General features: G+C 46.4%; 1 protein-coding gene across 2 annotated transcripts in view; it reads left to right on the forward strand.

Annotated features, from left to right (window-relative positions):
- TRMT10B (tRNA methyltransferase 10B) overlaps positions 1-20,632 on the forward strand; it is a 235,137-nt gene that overhangs the window by 107,724 nt on the left and 106,781 nt on the right. For both annotated transcript variants that reach the window (XM_078676311.1, XM_078676312.1), the window contains one exon: positions 2,309-2,387. In XM_078676311.1, coding sequence (XP_078532437.1) covers positions 2,309-2,387 — 79 coding nt within the window. The remainder of the gene's footprint in view (positions 1-2,308; positions 2,388-20,632) is intronic.

The raw sequence follows: 20,632 nt of genomic DNA on the forward strand, positions 1-20,632 counted from the left end.
CTTTCCCTGTCACCCTTTTTATATATGGGAATTATCACTGATTCTGCCCATGTTTTGATAAAGCCTTTGGCACAACAAGCACCCAAGACCCGCAAACAAAGTGGGGGCCCATAGATCAATATTCATCTTATAAAGATCACTAGGGATCCCATGTGTTTTATCATTGCAGCTCTTGTTGATGAATGATGTAAGAGTGAATCAGTCGTCATACATCCATCTTAGGCAGCATGGTTGTTAGTAGAGCTCAAAATGTTTAGCTAGATATTTTTGGCATCAAGGCCATGAAGCTTTGTGTTGTAACCTATAGCAACTTAAAATTTTTGTTCGAGTGAAAAGCATCGGACTGCAGATTTGATTTGATTTTTTTTTGTCCTAACAATAGTCCTTCTACCCAATTTTGTACTAAATGAAGTTGCTGCACATTTTATAGAGTCCAGTGTGCATCAGGTTGTACTAGCAAATGAGGGTACGAGGTCCACCTTCTGATGAAGGTTTAGCATTGGCGTGACTTTACTTATCATATTCAGGTGTTGATGAGGGTTCTGTGTCACTGGGTTTAAATGCGGGATGAATGAAAGTTCTAGATCAAAGATGACTGAGATTTCAAGCTTTTGACACTGGGGGAGTCACTTACTCCACTGAAGATGGCGTAGCTTCATTGTGTTTGGGTTGCCAAAGAGAAATATTTCCTTGTTCAGCTGTTGAGGTGAGAGAGGTGATTAGCTATTACCCATTCCTACACATACATCTCTTAGTCCCATGTGAATGTTTTGATCATTTTGCTATTTTTACAGAATGTAATGAAGGAAAAGGAACTCGCCTCATACTGAGTGAATGTTGGAATGTGCAGTGTAGCGGGTTGGTGGTGCTATTTAAAACTCATCCAGAGCCTATTTGGATGATTTTTTTTACCTCGAGTCCTTGTTAGCCTCTAGAGAGCTCAAAATAGATTGCTATAAACATTACTTCCCTGCCATTGTGGACCTGTTTCACAGTAGATGAGGTTACATGTTTTCATTTTGATAGTTTTCTCCATCTTCCTCTTCCTAGTGTAGATCCTGCATCGCAGTGGGATTTTAATCTTTATTGCTTATGCATACGTTTATTGAACTCTAGACGAGGATTTAAAGACACTACTGCATGATCGTTTTATGCATTTCTAAGCCTTACAACATTAAAGGAATTCAGGCTCCTCAGAGACTTCATTCTACCAGTGAGCATTGATGGCCTTTCAAAGGCATGTCCATATCGGATATATTTGTAGGACAGCTACATAAGCTACTCTGCATATGTTTTGCACGCATTACTCTTAACCTGCATCATCTAGGAAGGATGTTGCTTTGGGCCTACAAATTTAACTTGAATCCTGGCTGGGTCTATTCTGTCCGCACCCATCACTTTGTTTGTATTGCTGGAAAGAGCTTAGTGGGCACATGCATTTGAGTGGGCATCAGTACGCCAGTGCGAGAGATGTCAGTTTCTGAGAAAATCTGAAAAATAAGTAACTAGGGCCAGATGAAGGTAATTGTATTTTACCACTTCTTAAATACCGAGTCATACCGATTCGGTATTTAAGAAGTGGTAAAATAGAGGGGGGGAGATGTAGGTATTTCAGAATCGGTAAATACCGAATCTTTAAGATTCGGTATTTACCGATTCTGTAAATACCGATTCGGTAATGCCCATTGATTCCTATGGGCATTGAAGCCCATAGGAATCAATGGGCATTACTGAATCGGTATTTACAGATTCGGTAAATACCGATTTCAGCAAGGGTGCAGGGGGTGTCACTTTGACACCCTCTAGCACCCCAAATACAGGCATGTGTGCCATTGGCACACAGACTCTGTGTGTCACATGGCACAGGTGTGCATGCACAGATGTGCATGCACACCTGAATTCGGTATTTTACCACCCAATTGGATTGGGTGGTAAAATACCGAATTCTGAAGGCCTGTAGCACTGTAAACAGTGCTACCTACATCTGGGTTTTACCGAATCGGTAAAATTACCGATTCGGTATTTTACAGATTCGGTAAATTTACCGTTTCGGTAAATTTACAGAATCTGTAAAATATTGGCCCCTACATCTCGAAAACCAATTACTGGTCGGTAACGGCCGAAATCGGCCGTTACCGACCGGTAATTGGCGACCTACATCTGGCCCATAGGGATTAAAGGGTTGATTAGTCATAACCGAGTCTGAAAACACGAGTCTTCATTCCCTTGATATATATGTTGTGTATATACTGTAAACCAAATGTGTAAATGCAAGAACTATTTAAAGGCTTTGTGCTGTTTTTTTCAGATGGATATGACGGAGGAGAGTTACCTTGATTTGTTTCCTTTAGAAACCGTTGTATACCTCACGCCAGACTCAGAGCACGGTAAGAGGGTTGTTTGTATAATTAAGAAGGAGGGTGTTTCCTTTTAATTTGTGGCTGATGGAAGCAGTGGGGGATGGTTTTGCTCTGGTCAGTCATACGGGGACTGCCATAAGAAGCAAATATATCACCATTATTTTCTGCGATCAACTGTATTTTACACTGTACAGGTCAAATAGCATGGGTATGTGGAAGCATGGTTAGAGGTTTCATTTTCTCAAAGAATGTGGAAGATGTTTGTCTAAAGCATTAAGGTGTCATTTAGTCATAATGGAGCCTGCATAGGTGGGTCTTCAGCTCCTTGGAAAACCTGAGGTAGTCTACTGCTCTTAAACATGGGGAGTGTGAGGATCTGGGTTTATTATGTGAAATGGCTGTGGGGCCTTATTGTGGAATACACTTGCAAAACCTTTATTAGGTCTAGTCAGTATCGTTTCACCAATTTTAAGCTCAACCTGGGTAGCTATGGCTTTCGAGTAACAAAGCTGGAACAAAAGAACTTGGTGTAAAGCATTTAACAGTATCAAACGATTAAATAAGGAAGCCACCCAACACGAAAGAAACACAATATTAATTTTTAAAAATAGTGTAATTTTATGAATTTGTAGAGTTCAAGATGAGCAAAATTGACTGGAGTGTTCACAGAATATGATTTTTCAAAGATGTTATCACGTTTAATTCCAACTGCAAACAAGCAGTGGTCAAATAAAAGTTTTTTAACTTTTCAAAAGTTTGTGAATATTGGTTGGGTGACCAAATCTGACAGGATGGAGGTTTAGGGGGCCAATGGGGTAGTTTTGGACAGTTTTATGACTTCTAGAGTTTTTTTTCAGTCCAGTTCCAGCCTTTACAGCACAACCAGGCGCAGCCCGTGCAGGGAAGAGCGGGGGGCAAGGGAGGCCGGAGGGGGGAATTTGCCATACGACGACAAAGAAAATTTAAGCTACCCCCATCGTCATATGCTGAATTCCCAACCCCGCCCCCGTCCCATTGCTCTTACCTGCGTAGGTCGCGCCTGAGCACTACCCCCAAGGACAATAATGACATGGTCTTGATGCTGGGGATGCGGAATAAAAAGATTGCTTGAGGATGCTCTAGTTGTGATGCGGTCGGCTGGGGTGCCTTCGTGGCAGTTCTGCTGTCCACAGGGGATGTGGACCAAGTTTGCCCACAAAGGTCAGGGTCTCACGAAGGCCACTTTCCGGGAGTCGAAAGTGAGCAGCAACTAGGCTTTTGGTCTCCGGATACAATGGTGGGTGCAAAATCCTTTAGTGGGGGCTAGAGTCCCTCTGGAGTGACCAATCCGGACTTTGACGGCACTGCTGGGTCCAGTTGACTCAGGTGCAACTTTTGGCTGTCGAAGATAGTCTCTCGAGATTCTCAGCGGCAGCTACCAGTGAATCTTCTCTGGTGGTTTGCCGGTTTGTGCTTCTTCAGCTTTTTTGTCCCTGGAGCTGGTTCCAGAAGATCAGCAGACTGATTCTGTGAGTCACTGCTTTGGTCTGACCTGGGGATCTATTTTTCCCTGAGCTAGGAGCCATCCAGCCAGTCCAACTTCATTAGCCCAAAGTGCAGCAGGTGCATTTAAGCAGACAGTGCAGATCCTCCTTTGTGGTATTTCAAGGGCAAAATGGCACTCTTTTTTCGGACCACCTTCCAAATCCAGCGTGATCTGAGAGCCAGGGTTCCAAGGGTGTCCTTTTTAAACCGCTAAAGTGCCCTGAGGGGATCATGCCGTAACTAGCCAATGGGCTACCAGGTCCCATCCCTTTGGCTGATGGCTTTCCAGGGATGCGTGGCTTCGGGCATCCCAGGATACACCATTCTGGCCGCTGTGAAGATGTTGGACCCTTCCTTGGATGTAAGGAGCTTTGTAGCCCAACTTAGAGTTATGGCTACCTGGAGGCTACACACCCATGGGAAAACCGGTTTGGGCACTGGTTTTCCATCTCTGTCCAAGTCTCCAGCTTGTCTGCCATTACAATGGGCACCCACTTGGGAATGTTATCACCATTTGCCCATCAAATTCGGCTTCCCCTTAAAGCTCGCCTTTTATGCTAACACCCTGAGTGGCTTCCTGCAAGGTGGAGGTAACACCTCACCTTGCGTCAGGCTGTGTTTGATCCTAAACTTGGGAGTCGTTCACACAACTTCCAGGGCAGACAGAAATCTGTCTGGGGGGTGTTCCAGTGTAGTAGCCTCAGACAGGCTGGGGCCTGTGTGAGGCTACTACGCTGGAGCACAGAGTAGCAACTTTCTTAAAGTTGCTTAACTTGTAAAGTGACATTAAATGCAACCTGGCCATCAGGTCGGGTTTAGTGCCATGATTAATTTGGTACATCACTGTACCCAGTTAGGTAGTCCCATTCAGAACTTAGCCAGGCTGGGATGCCAGCCGGTAATCCTTTATTAGCCAATGGGGCTACTAACTTTTCCCTAGCAAAATGACAATTCAGAGGTATTGCTGTTAAGGCATATTCGTTTTTTGTCCTACTTAACATTATACAGCTCCCTGCCATAGGGATCTATAGGCTTTCCTTAGGTGAGGCTTACATATAAGGTTAGGGAAAGGGGTGGCTTTGCCATTGGGTTATGGCAAAGCCGAACTAGCAGTCTGACACTGCCCTTCCAGTCTGCAGTGGCAGGCTGAAAGCTATTTTGTACTTTGACACACTCGGGTGGCACAACCAGTGCTGCAGCCCTGGATGGACATTCTGACTTACATACCCTAGATTCCCTGGGTACTATATACTAGGGACTTATAGGTAAGTCAGTACTTGCCAATTGGGAATAAGCAATTCGACATACACTTTGTAATAGGTAAGAATACTGGCACTGAGTTCTGGGTAGCAGACCTCAGTGCACTCTGAGTTGAAAAACCAACAGCATCAGTCCAAAAAACATACAAAAAGAGGCATTTCCTTACAGGGAGGATGTTTGCGGGGGGCTTAAACATAATGGGCTCTGCCTTCAAATATGTCAAATTGAGCAGGCTGAGTTGTTGATTTTTATAGGGAGAGCCTGCCTTTTGGTCGCACTAAAATACAATAGAAAGGTATGCTGCATTGTGGTAATGAGAAGTGGCACAAACTTCCCTGTTTCTTTTGATAGGAAACTAATAGAGAATCAGCCTGTTTTACATACTCTTCACACAACAGAAACTGGAATTGCACACATCACAACGTTATCACCACTGTACAAGAATTGCCTCAGTCCCATACTCATGCTTCTAGACCTGTTGCTGCCTTAGACACTGTCAATCATCCTACTCTACTATCCTCTCTCAATACGTTGGGCATCTGTGGCCTAGCACAGCAGCGGCTCTTATCACCCAGACCCCTCTTTCTCTGTCAGGTTGGACTCCACAACACCTTTACCCACGTCATTGTCCCAGTCCTCAAAGCTCTGTCTTTGGTCCTCTGCTTTTCTCATTGTATGCCTCCTAGTAGTGACATTACCTCATTTGTGTTCTCTTTATGTCAAAGGCATCAGTATGTTCCTTTTTCTTTTTCCTTTTTTTTTTAAAATTCTTTTTATTGATAACAAAGAAATAAGTGGTGGTCGTCACAGTCAAGGCATAGACTATTACAGAAAAGCGCAGGAAACTATGGCATACTCTCAGAGTCATTGGTAACATCACATCATTTTACATTCACAGCACAAGAGATTTGTCAATCGGGAAAACCTGGGGGGGGTTCACAGATAGTACCTCTGTATTCATTCCAGTTGGTCCATATAGCTGTCCATTTCCGTGGGCACCCCCGCGCCTCGTACACCGTTTTTTCTTGGAGCATGCACCAATCCATATCAGTTTTCCACAGTCCCACTCGAGGAGGTCTGTCCGCCCCCCACTGTCTAGCAATGTTTCTCTTGGCTATTACAAACCCTAGTGTGGCCCATAACCTCCCAGTATGTTCCTTTTTCTTACATTTAGGGACCTTTTCTATCTGGACATTGACAATCGATGGTTTTTTTGTTCGTAATTATTGAGGTCCTTCACTTTCTTTTCTCATTTTCAGCACATTCTCCTTCCCTCCCCTCAATACATAAATGAAGGTTGTTTCTTCATCTCTAAACTTTGGGTTTCTCTTCAGCAATTCAGGAAAATGTAATTCTTCCTAACAAATAAAACCAGCACTATACAGTATCAGTCACTCACCATGTGCAACATTCTGCCACAGCCAACCCACAAATTAATTTACTAGCAGTCAGTAAACTAAAATCCTGTACTTTACCTCCAAGCCCTAAACTTTGTAACCAGAATTTAGTGCATTCGTAATAGGCATTCTCTCACCATCACCAAGTTGCTTTCATCACCAAGCTCAGCTGTCTGTTCTCCATGCAAGGATAAGGAACCTTAACGACTTCCTCATCTATTGCATGAGTAAAAGACCTGAAGTGATTTCCCCAACGGCTGCACAGCCGAGACCGAACATTTAAAGGCAGGCTGGGTTGGCTACAGTTATGTGCAGCTTGACAGCCGCCAGTTCTGCCGCTCTAGTGCTCACACCGCTTGTGCTGTGCACCGCCAATAATATATAGAGCCTCCTTGATCATACCACGTGCGGGAGAGTGCCTGCAGCTATGCGGGTCAAATCAAGAAAACACCAAAGGGCCCTGACTCGAACTCAGTAAGGCTGAGTCTATGTAAACTGAAGAACGATACGGATGCCAGTACTGAACTAAACTCCCCACAACCTTATAACTAGACCTTATGAATAAAATATAAAGATCCGCTTTTTAAATTGCACCAATAAATGATTTATTCCACTTATTTACATTCAATTATTTTGCAAAGAGTAGATTTTTTGTGCATATATATTCATATGATACAAACCAACGGACTATATACATTAAATACAATTCATTCAGACCATACACCTATATACACTCAATACATACCAATACAACATACCTCTCACAAATTTGGCCAAAGCAATAGTCTCACACACTCACATACCAATCATCCAACGGCCCAGTGTGGGTCAGGTTCACTGTAGCGTGACCAACACCATGGACCACAATATTCCCAATTTCAAACGAAGATACTAAATACAATGTGTTCCCCAAATCATGTAGATATGTTTTTCCATATTCACAACAATCCAATAGATCTTCAACTGTTCACAATTTTAAGACAAATTATATTTGACACGGGGAAATAACAATGTCGACGTGTTTCGAACCCAATGGATTTTGGGGTTCTCCTCGGGACCACAAGACTCTACAAAAAAAAAAAAAAACACACAAATTTAGACTAACTAAGCTGCCAAATTAACAACACTATACAGCAACCACCGGTGCTGAACTGCCGACCTTAAGTCTTCAGGAAATGAAACCCCATTTTGTGTACTTATTCCTGTGTTAGTAATCTAAATACACACACACAACAAAAGAGAGAAAAAAGACAATAAAAAAGACCAACTGATGAAAAACTACTGTCATCGTCATAAAATGGCACAGACAAGCACTTAATTGCTGGGGCTTACCCTACGCCAGTGGTTCCCAAACTTTTTTGACCTGCGGCTCCTTTGACCAATTGGCCATGGCTCCCCATTACATTACAATTTTTTAATGGTAGGCGAAGAATGTAAGGCCAAACTTGGTAGGACTTCCATTTTAATCCCTGAAAATAATAGGAATGTCCTGCACCTTGGGGGTAAGTACAAGTGAGAAAATGGAGATTTAACTGAATTTGGGGACCCTCTTCATCAAACCTATGAATATAATCTAACTGACATAGTGCTTATAAGTTTAAGTGTGAGGCTAATTAGCCGAAAGTGTGTGATAAATGCATATTGCAAGCTCCGGGCTAGTAATATTTCTATTTATGGTTATTTCTGGAACCGGTTTCAGAAACAAATATAATAGACATATATAATTTAAAAACAAAATGACTGCTACATCACCCCCCCGTGACATTTGGCAACCACTGAAAGGTTACCCACAGTCCCATACCATTGACCTCAGAAGGAACGACCTACACCCGTGCATTGCTGATTGATTTTTCCGCGTGTTGGCCGGGTATTGTGTACAACCCAAGATATTCCTTGTGAGGGTAAAGAATGTACCGCTATACCAGTAATATTGCATTGATTGTACTTCGTGAGATTGCTGCTATCTACTTACTATTTCTATTTTACTTGATTAAGTACGCAGAATATGCTCCTTTGTATTAGTCTTTTGTTTGGTGTTGTCTGTAATGAGACGTCTCTATTCAACATCTTGGTGACTGCTGGCTCTGCCAGTATGGTTCACTGTCTTATTCAACTATGCGCTTGGTTGTAATGTCTTTGAAATACTAAAAAAATACATTTAAAAACAATGACTGCATTCTAATTTTCCAGGCACAACTACGAGAGTTCCTATATCCGTTTCCAGGTGCTCAGTGCTTTCACTACCCGATTTAGTACCAACATTTTAGTCCTGTCTCGAAATTCATTGACGCTCTATCAGAAACAAACTTGTGTTGTACATAGCCGGGTGCATGGCAGCCATTATGATTTTTCTGGAAACGCATCCATCACGGGGTTCTCTGGTTGCCGAAAGGAGCACAATAGTGTAACTACCCGGGGGGAAGGAAAGATGTAGTATTTGTTCCGTTGCCATAACGACCTCCCTCAATGCATGAAAACTTTATTGGTCTACAGGACATTTACAAATATTTAAAGCTCCTGATACACACATCCAGCCGAATTGCGATTGCTCGAGCCCTCTAATCTTTTACTAGTAATCGCGATGGTGTTCTTGACAGAACCACCTTCCCTCGAAGCCTCAGGCTCTCTAACTTATGAATCCCTCACTAAATCCTACAGTTGCTACTATAGGGGCCGCAGTTCACTGGTTTACAATCCACTGAAACATGATCGTGTAATAGAATGGGGGGCCTACTGTAAATAGTTCAGAGACCTCATTGAGACCGTGAATGGCTGTATTAAATTTCATTATTAATAGGGCCTCACGCTGGCTTAGCTTTGCCTCCAGATCCCCACCACGTGGGTCTTTTTCAATTTTAGAGATGACCGTCCACTTTAAATGTGCCTCTTTGTGGTTTTTAGATGTCCAATGATTCACCAGGGGGGCATTCGCCACATTTCTCCTAACCCTGGATTTGTGCTGTGTAATTCGTTGTCGCACTTCCTGACTTGTCTTTCCGATGTACAGTTTCGGACATGGGCACAAAATTCCATAAATAACATTCTTCGTTTTGCAGTTGGTAAATGTTTCGTGTTTCCAGTGGATCCCCTCAAACACAAAAATTGATTCCTCAATCGTCTGGTCGCAACAGGAGCAGGTCCCACATTTATGATGTCCTGCCACTGGTGCAAACCCTATCATGCATCGTAGGGTTGCTCCTTGCTCACTAGGAAGGGCCGCCCGTACAATGTGGCTTGCCACACTTTTTTCTTTTTTAAAAGCAAATAGAGGAGGTTGAGCTAGTCCGCTGTCCAAATCCTTTACCAGATGCCAATTCTGAGTGATAATTTCCTTCAGTTGGTGGGCATTAGGACAGATCGTAGTAACACATACCATCCTTTTTAGATCAGGTTTGGATTTCTTCTCTAACAAAGTTTCACGAGGTACCCACCACGCTCTCCGTAGTGCATGCTTGAGTAACTTCTTTGGATAGCCTCTATCTATTAAGCGGTCCAAGAGTCTATTGACATGAATGAAATATTCGTCCTTAAGTGAACAATTCAGTCGAATCCTAAGGAATTGCCCGAAGGGCAAATTCTGCTTCAAACTTTTGGGGTGATTGCTAGAATAGTGAAGCGCTTTATTCCTGTCAGTTGGTTTGCGGAACAATGTTGTTGCTAAACCACCTTCTGAGGCATATACTTGGACATCCAAAAAGGTAATCAATTTATTAGAGGAAGTGAAACTGAACTTAATGTCACTAGTTCTGGCATTCAACCACTTGCAAAAATCAATTAACTGTTCCTGTCCAAATAAGAAAAATATCATCGATGTAACGCATCCAATTTGCGATACAATCGATGAAAGGATTGTTGTTGTATACACATTTTTCTTCGTACAGGCCCATAAATAATACCGCCAACTCTGAAGCAAAGGGACAGCCCATGGCCACTCCCTTTATCTGATAAAAGAATTCCGATCTAAACTTTTGTAAAGCGAATTTGGCCAGTTCTAAAATGAAACTGGTAGGTACTCTCGTCGGTTGTTCCCTAGTCTCCAGGAAGTATGTTAACGTTTCTATTGCCTGTTCCTGGGAAATTTGAGTATAAAGAGAAACAACATCCATTGTCACCATCAACTGTTTAGTGTCATCGTACTCTACTGAGGATAATCTGTTTAGAAAAGCTGTGGTGTCTTTCAAATGTGCAGGGATCTCCTGGATAAAAGGTTTCAAGAAGAAATTGATCCATTGGGTTCGAAATGCGTCGACCTTGTTATTTTCCAGAGTCAAATATAATTTGTCTTAAAATTGTGAATAGTTGAAGATCTATTCGATTGTTGTGAATATGGAAAAACATATCTACATGATTTGGGGAACACATTGTATTTAGTATCTTCGTTTGACATTGGGAATATTGTGGTCCATGGTGTTGGTCACGCTACAGTGAACCTGACCCACACTGGGCCGTTGGATGGATGGTATGTGAGTGTGTGAGACTATTGCTTTGGACAAATTTGGGAGAGGTGTGTTGTGCTTGTATGTATTGAGTGAATATAGGTGTATGGTCTGAATGAATTGTATTTAATGTATATAGTCCGTTCGTTTGTATCATATGAATATATATGCACAAAAAATCTACTCTTTGCAAAATAATTGAATGTAAATAAGTGGAATAAATCATTTATTGGTGCAATTTTAAAAGCGGATCTTTATCTTTTATTCATAACGTCTAGTTATAAGTTTGTGGGGAGTTTAGTTCAGTACTGGCATTCGTATCGTTCTTTAGTTTGTAGCTATGCGGGAGCAGCCGTCGTGGCTCAGCTCCGGCCCGTACAGTGGTAGTGCTCGCTCTGTCATGTACATTAGTGTCAAGGTATGTACCTCAGATGACTTTGACACACTAATGTTTTAAATCTCAATTTTCTGTCCGCTTGGCCCCCAAGAGTTAATTGCCACCTCTGCGCTGAGTTAAATAATTACAAGAGGACGCCGTTGTTCGACCGGTCACCTCTTGACCTCGACACTTGCTGCCTACTCAGCCCTTGTCATGGGGGGTTCCTGGAGGCTGTGTCTGATCACAGCATGAGAGAGGAGGTGGTGAGTGTCTTTAAAAGGCACAAGAACGGCTCTTGAAATACAGCGGTGCCACGCCACTTTGCAGCTTGTCTCACTGTTGTCGTGTACGTGAAATTTACCCCAAATCCCAGCAGTTGCCTTCAGCCGAGGTGGTTGACAGACTCCAATAGGCTGTGGGGAACCAAGCCTAGCAGTCTTTCTATCCCCATTTTTTGGCGTGGTATTTAGTGGAGTTTAATTGTGTTGCGTGCTGTTAAATTATGTGGCTTGATGTGGAATTCTGTGGTGAGGACTGGATGTATGTGATGTATTGTGTAATTGTGTTGAGCAGAATTATGTGGTTTGCTGTCAAATTATGTAACGTGGATTGGAAATGTGTGAAGTTGAATTGTGTGGCGTAGATACGTGTGGATTATTTTGCCTTTTCGGTGATGAAAAAACACAAGTAGGAGCTAAGCCACAGATCAGTGTCTTAGGGTGTTAAAAAAAATAGGTTCAAACAGTTATCGGTCTGTAATATCCCTTATAGAAACTCACTGTCTATCATGTCAGATCACAACAGGGTTTACTGTTAGCTTTTTCTTTATGTAAAAATGCCTATTGCAGTGCATACATTAAATTTGCTGGACTGCTCTTTAAAATCATTGGCAACAGTTAATTCCTTGTTAATGAAAGAGACTTGCATGCAAACTTAATAAAACCAACCGACCCAGCTGGTCAGAAAACACACACTTAGGCTGGAATTATCATGCCACAGTCTGAAATTATCATGCCACCACAAACATGTCTTAGTGCCAGAAAAACCTTACAGCGGTGCAGCTGACAGCTTGTCCTCATTTATCCGTTATTAAAGACTGCCAAGTCCAAATACGGGCAGGAAATAAAGCCTTTCTTCGAACCTGCCTCAACGTGCATGCTTAAGAACGCATGTGGCACGTAATGCAATACTAGAATGACGTGCCGTGTAGAGTGAAAATGCCTCATACAGTGCTTATAACTCTCACAACATAGAAATCATGACTTGAATATCACTTTCAGTGTACAATTTATATCCAGGTTCCACATGCAAGATTAAATGACTTGTGCCAAGGTGCATTCTCCATAAAACCACACAACTTAGCTGGTTAGAAAACCGACACTAAATTTACAGATGTACATGCCACACAAGAAACAAAAATGTGTTACATAGTCTTACCGAGATACAACTATAAGCTTGATGCTGGAGTCAGCAGCAGTGCCACATTAATGTACAGTGTGTAGTGAAACTTGTGGGTGGGCCACAATTGAGAGCTCTGGAGTTCTGGCTGAACACAGTGCGAAATTCTCACAATTACTGTTAGTTGGTAATGGAGGGGCTCAAAATACTTGCTTTTCCAATCATTGGCCTCTATGCAAAAAAAGAGTGCAATGGCCAGATGTGCCAATTGTAATTGTGATTATATGCGAAAGTGTGTGAAGAAGGTATACATCAGTCAAAATATGTGTAGGGTGAAAGTGAAAGAAAAACAAGTGCGTACAGTGAAGTGGGGCATTGTGTGTGGGGGTATTGGTGGACTGAAGGAGATGCGTGGAAGTACGTGCAGGACAAAGTGAAAAGAGAGTGCCAAAGAGGAAAGAGATGAAGTCTGAGATCTGCAGATTAGGGGTTTTAGAAAGATACCGGGAGAAAAAGAGCATAAATGTCTAACAAAGAGACTGCAGAAGACAGGGGAGTGAAGAGGCGAACAGGCACTCCGAAGTACTTTCCTTTTCTACAGACCATAATAATGTATAATTTTTCTTGCTTTTTTTCAGACTGTAATTAATTAATTGTGGGTTTCTAAAGCGCTAGAATCGACTCCCGAAGGAGTATCTCTGCGCTGTAGACCGCTGGGGAACCCGTCCTGGCTTTCCCTGTGAGATGGTCCCTACTGGGTATCTCCAAAGTGAAACCAGGCATCCCCGGCGTATGTGTGGGGCCGTTGTGGAGATGAGGCAAGCTAATGCCCAGAGTTGCCGAGTGTGATCCCTGGTTAGAGTAGCCACCGAGGCGAGAATTATCGAGTCCGCTGACCCTGGTCCACGACCCTGCCGCGTCGGGGATAGAACCCTGGTCCCAGGCTGTCCTCTGCTTCCGGGTCTGCCGCCTCTAACCAGTGAGCCACACCACTCTAAATGCATTTTATTGTATTGTGTCTTTTGAATGTTGCATTGCAATCCTTGGTGAGGCACCAAAACAATTTTTGGATGGTCAGTAAACCACATATGCTTGTGTGTCATAATTGGTGGCAATGAAGACAGAACCTACCTTGCTGAAATTATTTATTTTTTTAAACATTTTTATTAACATTTTGCATCATGATAACAAACATCAAGCATGTCAATGTCGAGCCACACATCCCTCTCCTCACCCCCGTATCCATTTTTCAATTTGTTAGATCAGAAATATAGTTCACAGAGTCCAATGGATCAGTTAAGTCTTCAGCCCAAATCCATCTACAGGTCAGCCACCATCCCCTCCTCCCGGTCTGCTCCATAGAAGCGTATGGGTTCCTGCCCCCTTGTAATTCACAATCCTCCATCCAGCCCATGATAGCGCCTCCATGTGCCCCATACCCTGCCAAATTTCTTGGGGCACCCCATGGCCTTGTATGTAACTCTCTCTGCCGCCATGTAAAGGTCCATTCCCCTCCTCCACTCTGCTATTTGTGGTGTGTCTGGAGCCCCCCAATTCCGGGCCACATCTCTTTTGGCCACCACTAAGGCCAGCACCAGGAAGATTAGCAGAGGTCTAGCCAGATCCACATCATTTGTCATTCCTAGAAGAGTCAGTTTGGGATCTAAGGGTATGGTGGTCTCTAGCACCTCTCCCAGCTCTGTCAGGACCGCCCCCAGAAGAGTTGGATATTCGGGCATGTCCAGAGAGTATGGTAGAAATCCCCTATAGCAGTACCGCACCTTAGACAGCCTGGGTCTGTTATTCTCCCAATCTTGTATAGGCGTGCTCTATCAAAGTAGGTCCTATGAAGGACATTAAATTGTATCAAACATAAGCGTGATTTAATCGCTCCCTCCCTGGGATGCATGAGGACCGTGCCCCAGTCCACTACGTCCATTTCACCCACGTCTTGCTCCCATGTAGTCCTTAGGTTACCCAGTCTATCTGGCCTATTGTTCATTATCGTTTTGTAAGTAAGCGACACTGCCTTGGCGTCTATTCTTTCCTGCAGGAGGCGACCCTCCAGAGGAGCATATTCTGGGAGTCCCTCTGTCAATGCCCCCTCAGCCCTCCACGCGTGTCGGAATTGCATGTATTTGAAATATTGTGTGTGATGTAGTCCATATTCCTTATGTAGCGCGGGAAACGACTGTAGTGTTCCATTTTTCATTACGTCTCCTAGGGTCGACAGGCCTATATCATCCCAACCTCGAAATCCCTTCAACTTATTAAGTTCCTGTAGCCAGACGCATTTCCATAATGGGGTTTGTTTTGTTAGTTTGCGTTCCCATCCTATCGCTCTCGTCGCCCTCACCCAAATCTCTACAGTAAGCCTCGTTGCTGGCAGTAGTCTAACACTACCCTTGCCTCCGTATAAATAATGCAAGTATGTGTGTGTATCCAAAGTGTGTCTTTCTAATGCAAAGGTGGGATGGGTGGCCGGGGCGTGCAGCCATTCATTAATAGCTATCAAGTGCTCTGCCCAGTAATAGGCCTCCAAGTCGGGCAGAGAAATCCCCCCATTATATTGGTGTCTTTGCAACGTCGAGAGCGCCACTCTAGGCTGCTTCACCATCCAGAGAAAGGTTCGAAGTTCCGCTGGGATAGCCCTGAACACCCCGCCTCGTAAGGGAAAGTATTCATTCTGGAACGCATACAGAAACCTGGGCAGCGTAATCATTTTGAACATTGCCGCCCGACCGAGGAGCGTCAGTGGAAGCAGTTTCCATCGTGTTGCATCTGCGGTAAAGTTGTGCAAGATGCGGCGAATATTCCTTTCAATGGATAGCTCCCTATCAATCGTAATGAATATCCCGAGATAGGTAAACCCCTCCGTCGTCCTTACCAGACGTTCTGGAAGCACGGACCTCCCCTCCCGTCGACGGGGATCATACAAGATGGACTTATGCCAGTTGATCTGGTAGCCCGTATGTAACCCATATCGCTCTAGCTCTGAGAACAGCGCCGGTATTGTAGTCTCCGGTTTCGTAACATACAGCAGAACGTCGTCCGCATACAGGGAAAGCTTCTCTGTAGACGTGTCTGACAATCTCACGCTGAAGCCACTAATGCTCTCGTTCTGCCGGATTGCACATGCCATGACCTCTACGGAGAGGGGGAACAGCAGCGGGGACAGGGGGCAACCCTGTCTGGTGCCGCGTCGTATAGGAAATTTCCTTGACAACTTGCCATTAACCCGGACTCTCGCCCTGGGATCGGTATATAAGAGGCCTACTCTACCATCTTTCTAAATTTGGGTCCAAAACCGAAGCGGTCTAGCACTCCCTCCAAAAAGGGCCAGTGTACCGCGTCAAACGCCTTCTCGGCATCTAGAGAGAGAAACCAGTGTGGATCCTCTCTGTTACAGACTTCCATTAGCCAATTATGGGTTCTCCTCAAATTATATCTAGTCGCCCTCTCAGGGAGGAATCCCGTCTGGTCTAAATGGACCAGTCCTGTGATTACCCGTCGAGGCGGAGGGCCAATATTGTTGCATAGAGTTTTGCCTCCACATTGAGGAGGGAAATGGGGCAATAGGATGAGCATTCATCTGGCGGCTTGCCTTCTTTAAAGACCAGGATGATCGTAGCCTGACGGCGGTCTAACGGGTGCGTTCCCTCCACCTCGGCATCCATGAACAGGCCCAATAGATGGCGGGTCAAAAGGTCTGCCATTTTCTTAAAGAATTCCGCCGGGAAGCCATTAGGGCCAGCCGCCTTGCCCGTCCTTAGTTTAGCCAGAGCCACTCTGATTCTCTCCGCTGTTATGTCTGCCTCCAAATCCCGTCTATCTGTGTCTTCTAGTGCCGGGAGATCTATATGCGCCATGTATTGTAGGGCATCTTCCGTCGTCCCCAGTGCCCTTGCCTCATAAAAGGCCCCATAGTAGTCTGCAAAAGCGTTGGCTATCTGATCATCTGTTTGGGCCCAGTTTCCCCCACCATCTTTCACCCTGTCCACCCACCGCGCATCTCTCTTTCTTGCTCAGCCATGCCAGAAGCCTCCCGGACTTGTCCCCCACATTGTATAGTGGATGCAGGGTCGCCAAGGCCTGTGCCTTTGCCTCACTTGTTACTAAGTGTTTATATTGGACCCGCACGTCCGACAGTTGACGACGAATTCCAGGATCCCTAGTGGTCAAGTGCTCTTGCTCTAGGGCCAGAATCCGGGCATCTAAGTCCAGTACCTCTGCCTGTGCTTTTTTCTTATCTTCCGCCAGCCAATTGTGCGCCCTATCTCGCATTACCACTTTTAGTGCTTCCCATAACGTCACTCTGGAGGCCACCGTTCCCTCATTTTCTGCTATGCAAACCTTCAGGTCGGCCCGTAGGCCTTTTAGTATGTCTGCATTTTGGAGGTCCCAGGCCGTCAATCGCAATACCTTAGGTCGATTTACTTTCTTTCCTCCCACCCGGAGCAACAACGGTGAGTGGTCTGAGATACCTCCAGCCCGGTATTCCGCCACGTCCGTGATGCACAATGCCTGCCTAGCCATGAAGATATAGTCAAGGCGGGAGTACACTTTATGTGCCCCCGAGAAGGAGTATTCCCTACTTCCTGGGTGTAGCCACCTCCAGGTATCCACCAAGCCTACTGTTCCCATAGTGGCGGCTAGTAAAGTCGGATCAGTTGGCCTATCCCTGTCTCCTGTCCGTCCCCACGTCCATTACGTCATTAAAGTCCCCTCCCAGGACTTGGATTGTGTCAGATGTGTTGAGGAGTATGTCCGTAACCCACCTAAGCGTGGCTGCCTGTAATTTGGGCGGGGCGTATGCCGATATGAACGTGTATTCCTTCCTCTTCCAGCGTCCTCTTACCCCCACGTATGTCCCCTGCGGGTCTATCCAGGTCTGTGCTACATGCATAGGGGGAGATTTTTTAATCAGGACTGCAACCCCCTTTGAGCCAGATGTGAATCCTGCATGTGCTAGTACTCTGTATCGCCATCTTGCCAAAAAGGCGCAGTTTGTACCCTTTAGATGTGTTTCCTGTAACAATATAACCTCTGCACCAGTTCTCTTTACATAGTTATTCACCAATCCTCGCTTGACCTTACAGCCCAGGCCATTAACATTCCAAGTGAGTACCTGGAGCTCCTCTAAAGATTCAGTGACCTTCGTTAGGCTATCTCTTCTTGTGGCATGCATTATGGGATAATCGCGGCCATTGTCCTGCACGTAGGGCTGTCCGGTTGTGTGTGTGTGTATGCTCATCATGCCATGCTTAACCAATCTCCCTCCCTTCAACTCCCCCCTCCCATCCCCCCTCAAAGTCCCCCGTGAACCCCCAACCATGAAACTGTGGAAAACCCCCTCGCCTCCCCCCACCCCACCTCCCGTTCCCTCCAGCCCCGTCTTTGGTTCCACCATCGTCAGGGACTATTAGGCAGAGATGGTCTATCGCCCCCCCCTACAGATCCCCTAGCACCCCAGCTCTCGGACAGTAGTCCAAGCGCAGACAAAACTCCCTTCTGCCAGAGTTACCTATAGGAAAACAAAACACAACAAACTATGTGAAATATGAAAGTTTGTAAGGGGCGTATCAACTTGCGTGCACTCCAGCCGAGCCGGAAACTTCTCGTCCACCATGTCCCTTAATCACGAATGTGAGTCCTGGACCGCGTCTTGTGAGGTTGTGTTCTCTCCGGGAGCGTCTTGTTCCATTTCTCGGATCACTCCCACCAGTGGGTGCAAAGACTGTGTTTCGTTGTACTCTTCCTCAGATTCATTACCGATCCTTTCTTCCTCTTCTTCCGAGTGTGTGGTCCTCTCCAGGCAGTGAAACCTGGACCCCGCATTACCCTGGTTCTCCGGCGAGGCCGACCGACGTCGTTGGCTGGCGTTCTGAGTCGATTGTGGATATGGGGTAGCCGTCAGCCTCTTGCGTGCCCCCGAGCCTTTAGCTCTCTGAGACTTCGGGAATCCCCAGGAGGTCTCCATGGGCCGCGGCCTGTCCCGCGCCTCTCGTCGCTCCCTCCCCATGTGCGCGTTGTGGAGGCCTCTCCTCCAACCACTGCCATGCATCGTCGGGGTGCGTGAAAAATTGTGTTTTGTCCTTGTATATGACCTTTAACTTTGCAGGGAAGAGCAGCATATATTTTATTTTTAAGTCCCACAGCTTTGCCTTCACTGAGTCAAAGGATCGTCTCTGTTTCTGGACTTCTTGGCTGTAGTCCGGGAAGATCATGATTACCGCATTCTCAAAGCGTATTTCGCCCATTTTCCTCACTTCCCACAGAATTAGGTCACGATCTGCAAAGTTCAAAAAACGGGCAATTATCGGTCGGGGTCGCGCTCCCTCCGGAGGTTTGGCCAGCAGCGCCCTGTGTGCCCTCTCTACTATAAAGCAGTTGGAGAAGCGTGCCGTCGGGAAGGTCCTTTGCAGCCAAGTATGGAGGAAAGCCGCCACGTTGGTCTCCTCAAGTCCTTCCCTAAAGCCCACAAAACGCAGGTTGTTGCAGCGCGCTCTATTTTCTGCTTTGTCTACCTTCCATTGGAGTTGTTTATGCGACGCCTGAAGATCCGCCATGTCTTTTCTTAGCGTGGTGAGAGTATCCTCTGCTTCCCCCAGCCTGGTCTCAGCCGTGGTCACCCTCTCCGTCAAATTGCGGAAGTCCTGCCGCAGCAGTGTAACTTCCGATCCTACTTCGCCAATCTTGACTTCCAGGGCAGCCCTGGACGCTTTTATGTCGTCTCGCGATGCCTGAATGGCGTCCATCAGGAGCTCCGTGTCCGAACGCGGCCCTGGGACTGCTGACTCCGTGGCAGGAGGGGCCGTCGCATATCGGTCCAGGGTGCCCTGCTTCGGGGCCCGAGCGGCCACTTCCCTTTTCCCCGTGTCGTGTCCACCTGGCTGCTGTTTGATTCCGGTGTGCCAGTAGGCTCAGCTGGGGCGACCCACCACCAGGCCCTCGCGTCCAGAGGGGCCGGCCGCAGCAGCAGGTCGACGCGCGCCCGTCTGGTCTATCCCCGCCTAGACAAGGGGTCCTGTCCTTGCGTCCCTCCTGTCAGCGGGGGAGGAGCGAGGCAGACGCGTCTGGCCTCCCCATATGGCTTCGCTATCTCCCCGTGGCGGCCAATGCCCCGTGCGGCGCCTAAAGATGCTGCTGGCGTGTCCCTGGTGTGCCTGGTGTCAGCAGTCACCCCCCCCTGTATTACCAGGGTGCCGTGTAGGGGTGGGGGGGGGAAGAGGCGCAGGTTTATCAGCCGCGGTCCGGCGATGTGCTTTCCAGCCCCAGCCCCTCACTGGGGCAATCTCCCCAGATTCTTGCTGCCAGTCAGGTTTCCCACGATCAGGCTTCCCGGCACGGGGGCCTCCCCGCAATGCCAAGGCGGTAGGGACTTTGCACAAGGGCTCGTCGCAGCAGTTCCCGCCACTCCGGTCGTCCGGCTCCTGCAGAGTGTATCAGGGCGGTCAGACGGGCCCCGGATCCGTGTACCCTCGCCGGCCCGAGCGCTTCTGTCCCGGCTCTCTGTAGTTGTTTGCTGTCCCAGGAGGGCCCCGCCCGGCGAGCCCAGGACCAGGGAGGGTGTTCAGGGGAGGGGGGGAGAGGATTGGCCGTCCGCTCCAGACTCCGGCAGGCCTCAGAGACCCCCAGGCGATCCCGTCGGTGTCCCGATCCCGCAGGCGGGTCCCCTCGCTCTGGGTCTCAGGGCGCCGAAATCTTGGCAGCCAGGCCGCGGTCACCGCTATCTAGGGCAGCGCTCCGTTGTCCCTCACTCCTCTGCGGCGAGCAGGTTATCGATGTTTCCCCCAGCCGTTCGGGACCTACAGCATGTCCCAGATCATCTATATGGGGTCCGTGAACGTGTTTTAAAGACGGATTGGTACAAGCTCG

This window comes from Lissotriton helveticus, chromosome 2_1 (assembly GCF_964261635.1).
Source record: "Lissotriton helveticus chromosome 2_1, aLisHel1.1, whole genome shotgun sequence".
In the NCBI taxonomy this organism is placed as follows: domain Eukaryota; kingdom Metazoa; phylum Chordata; class Amphibia; order Caudata; family Salamandridae; genus Lissotriton; species Lissotriton helveticus.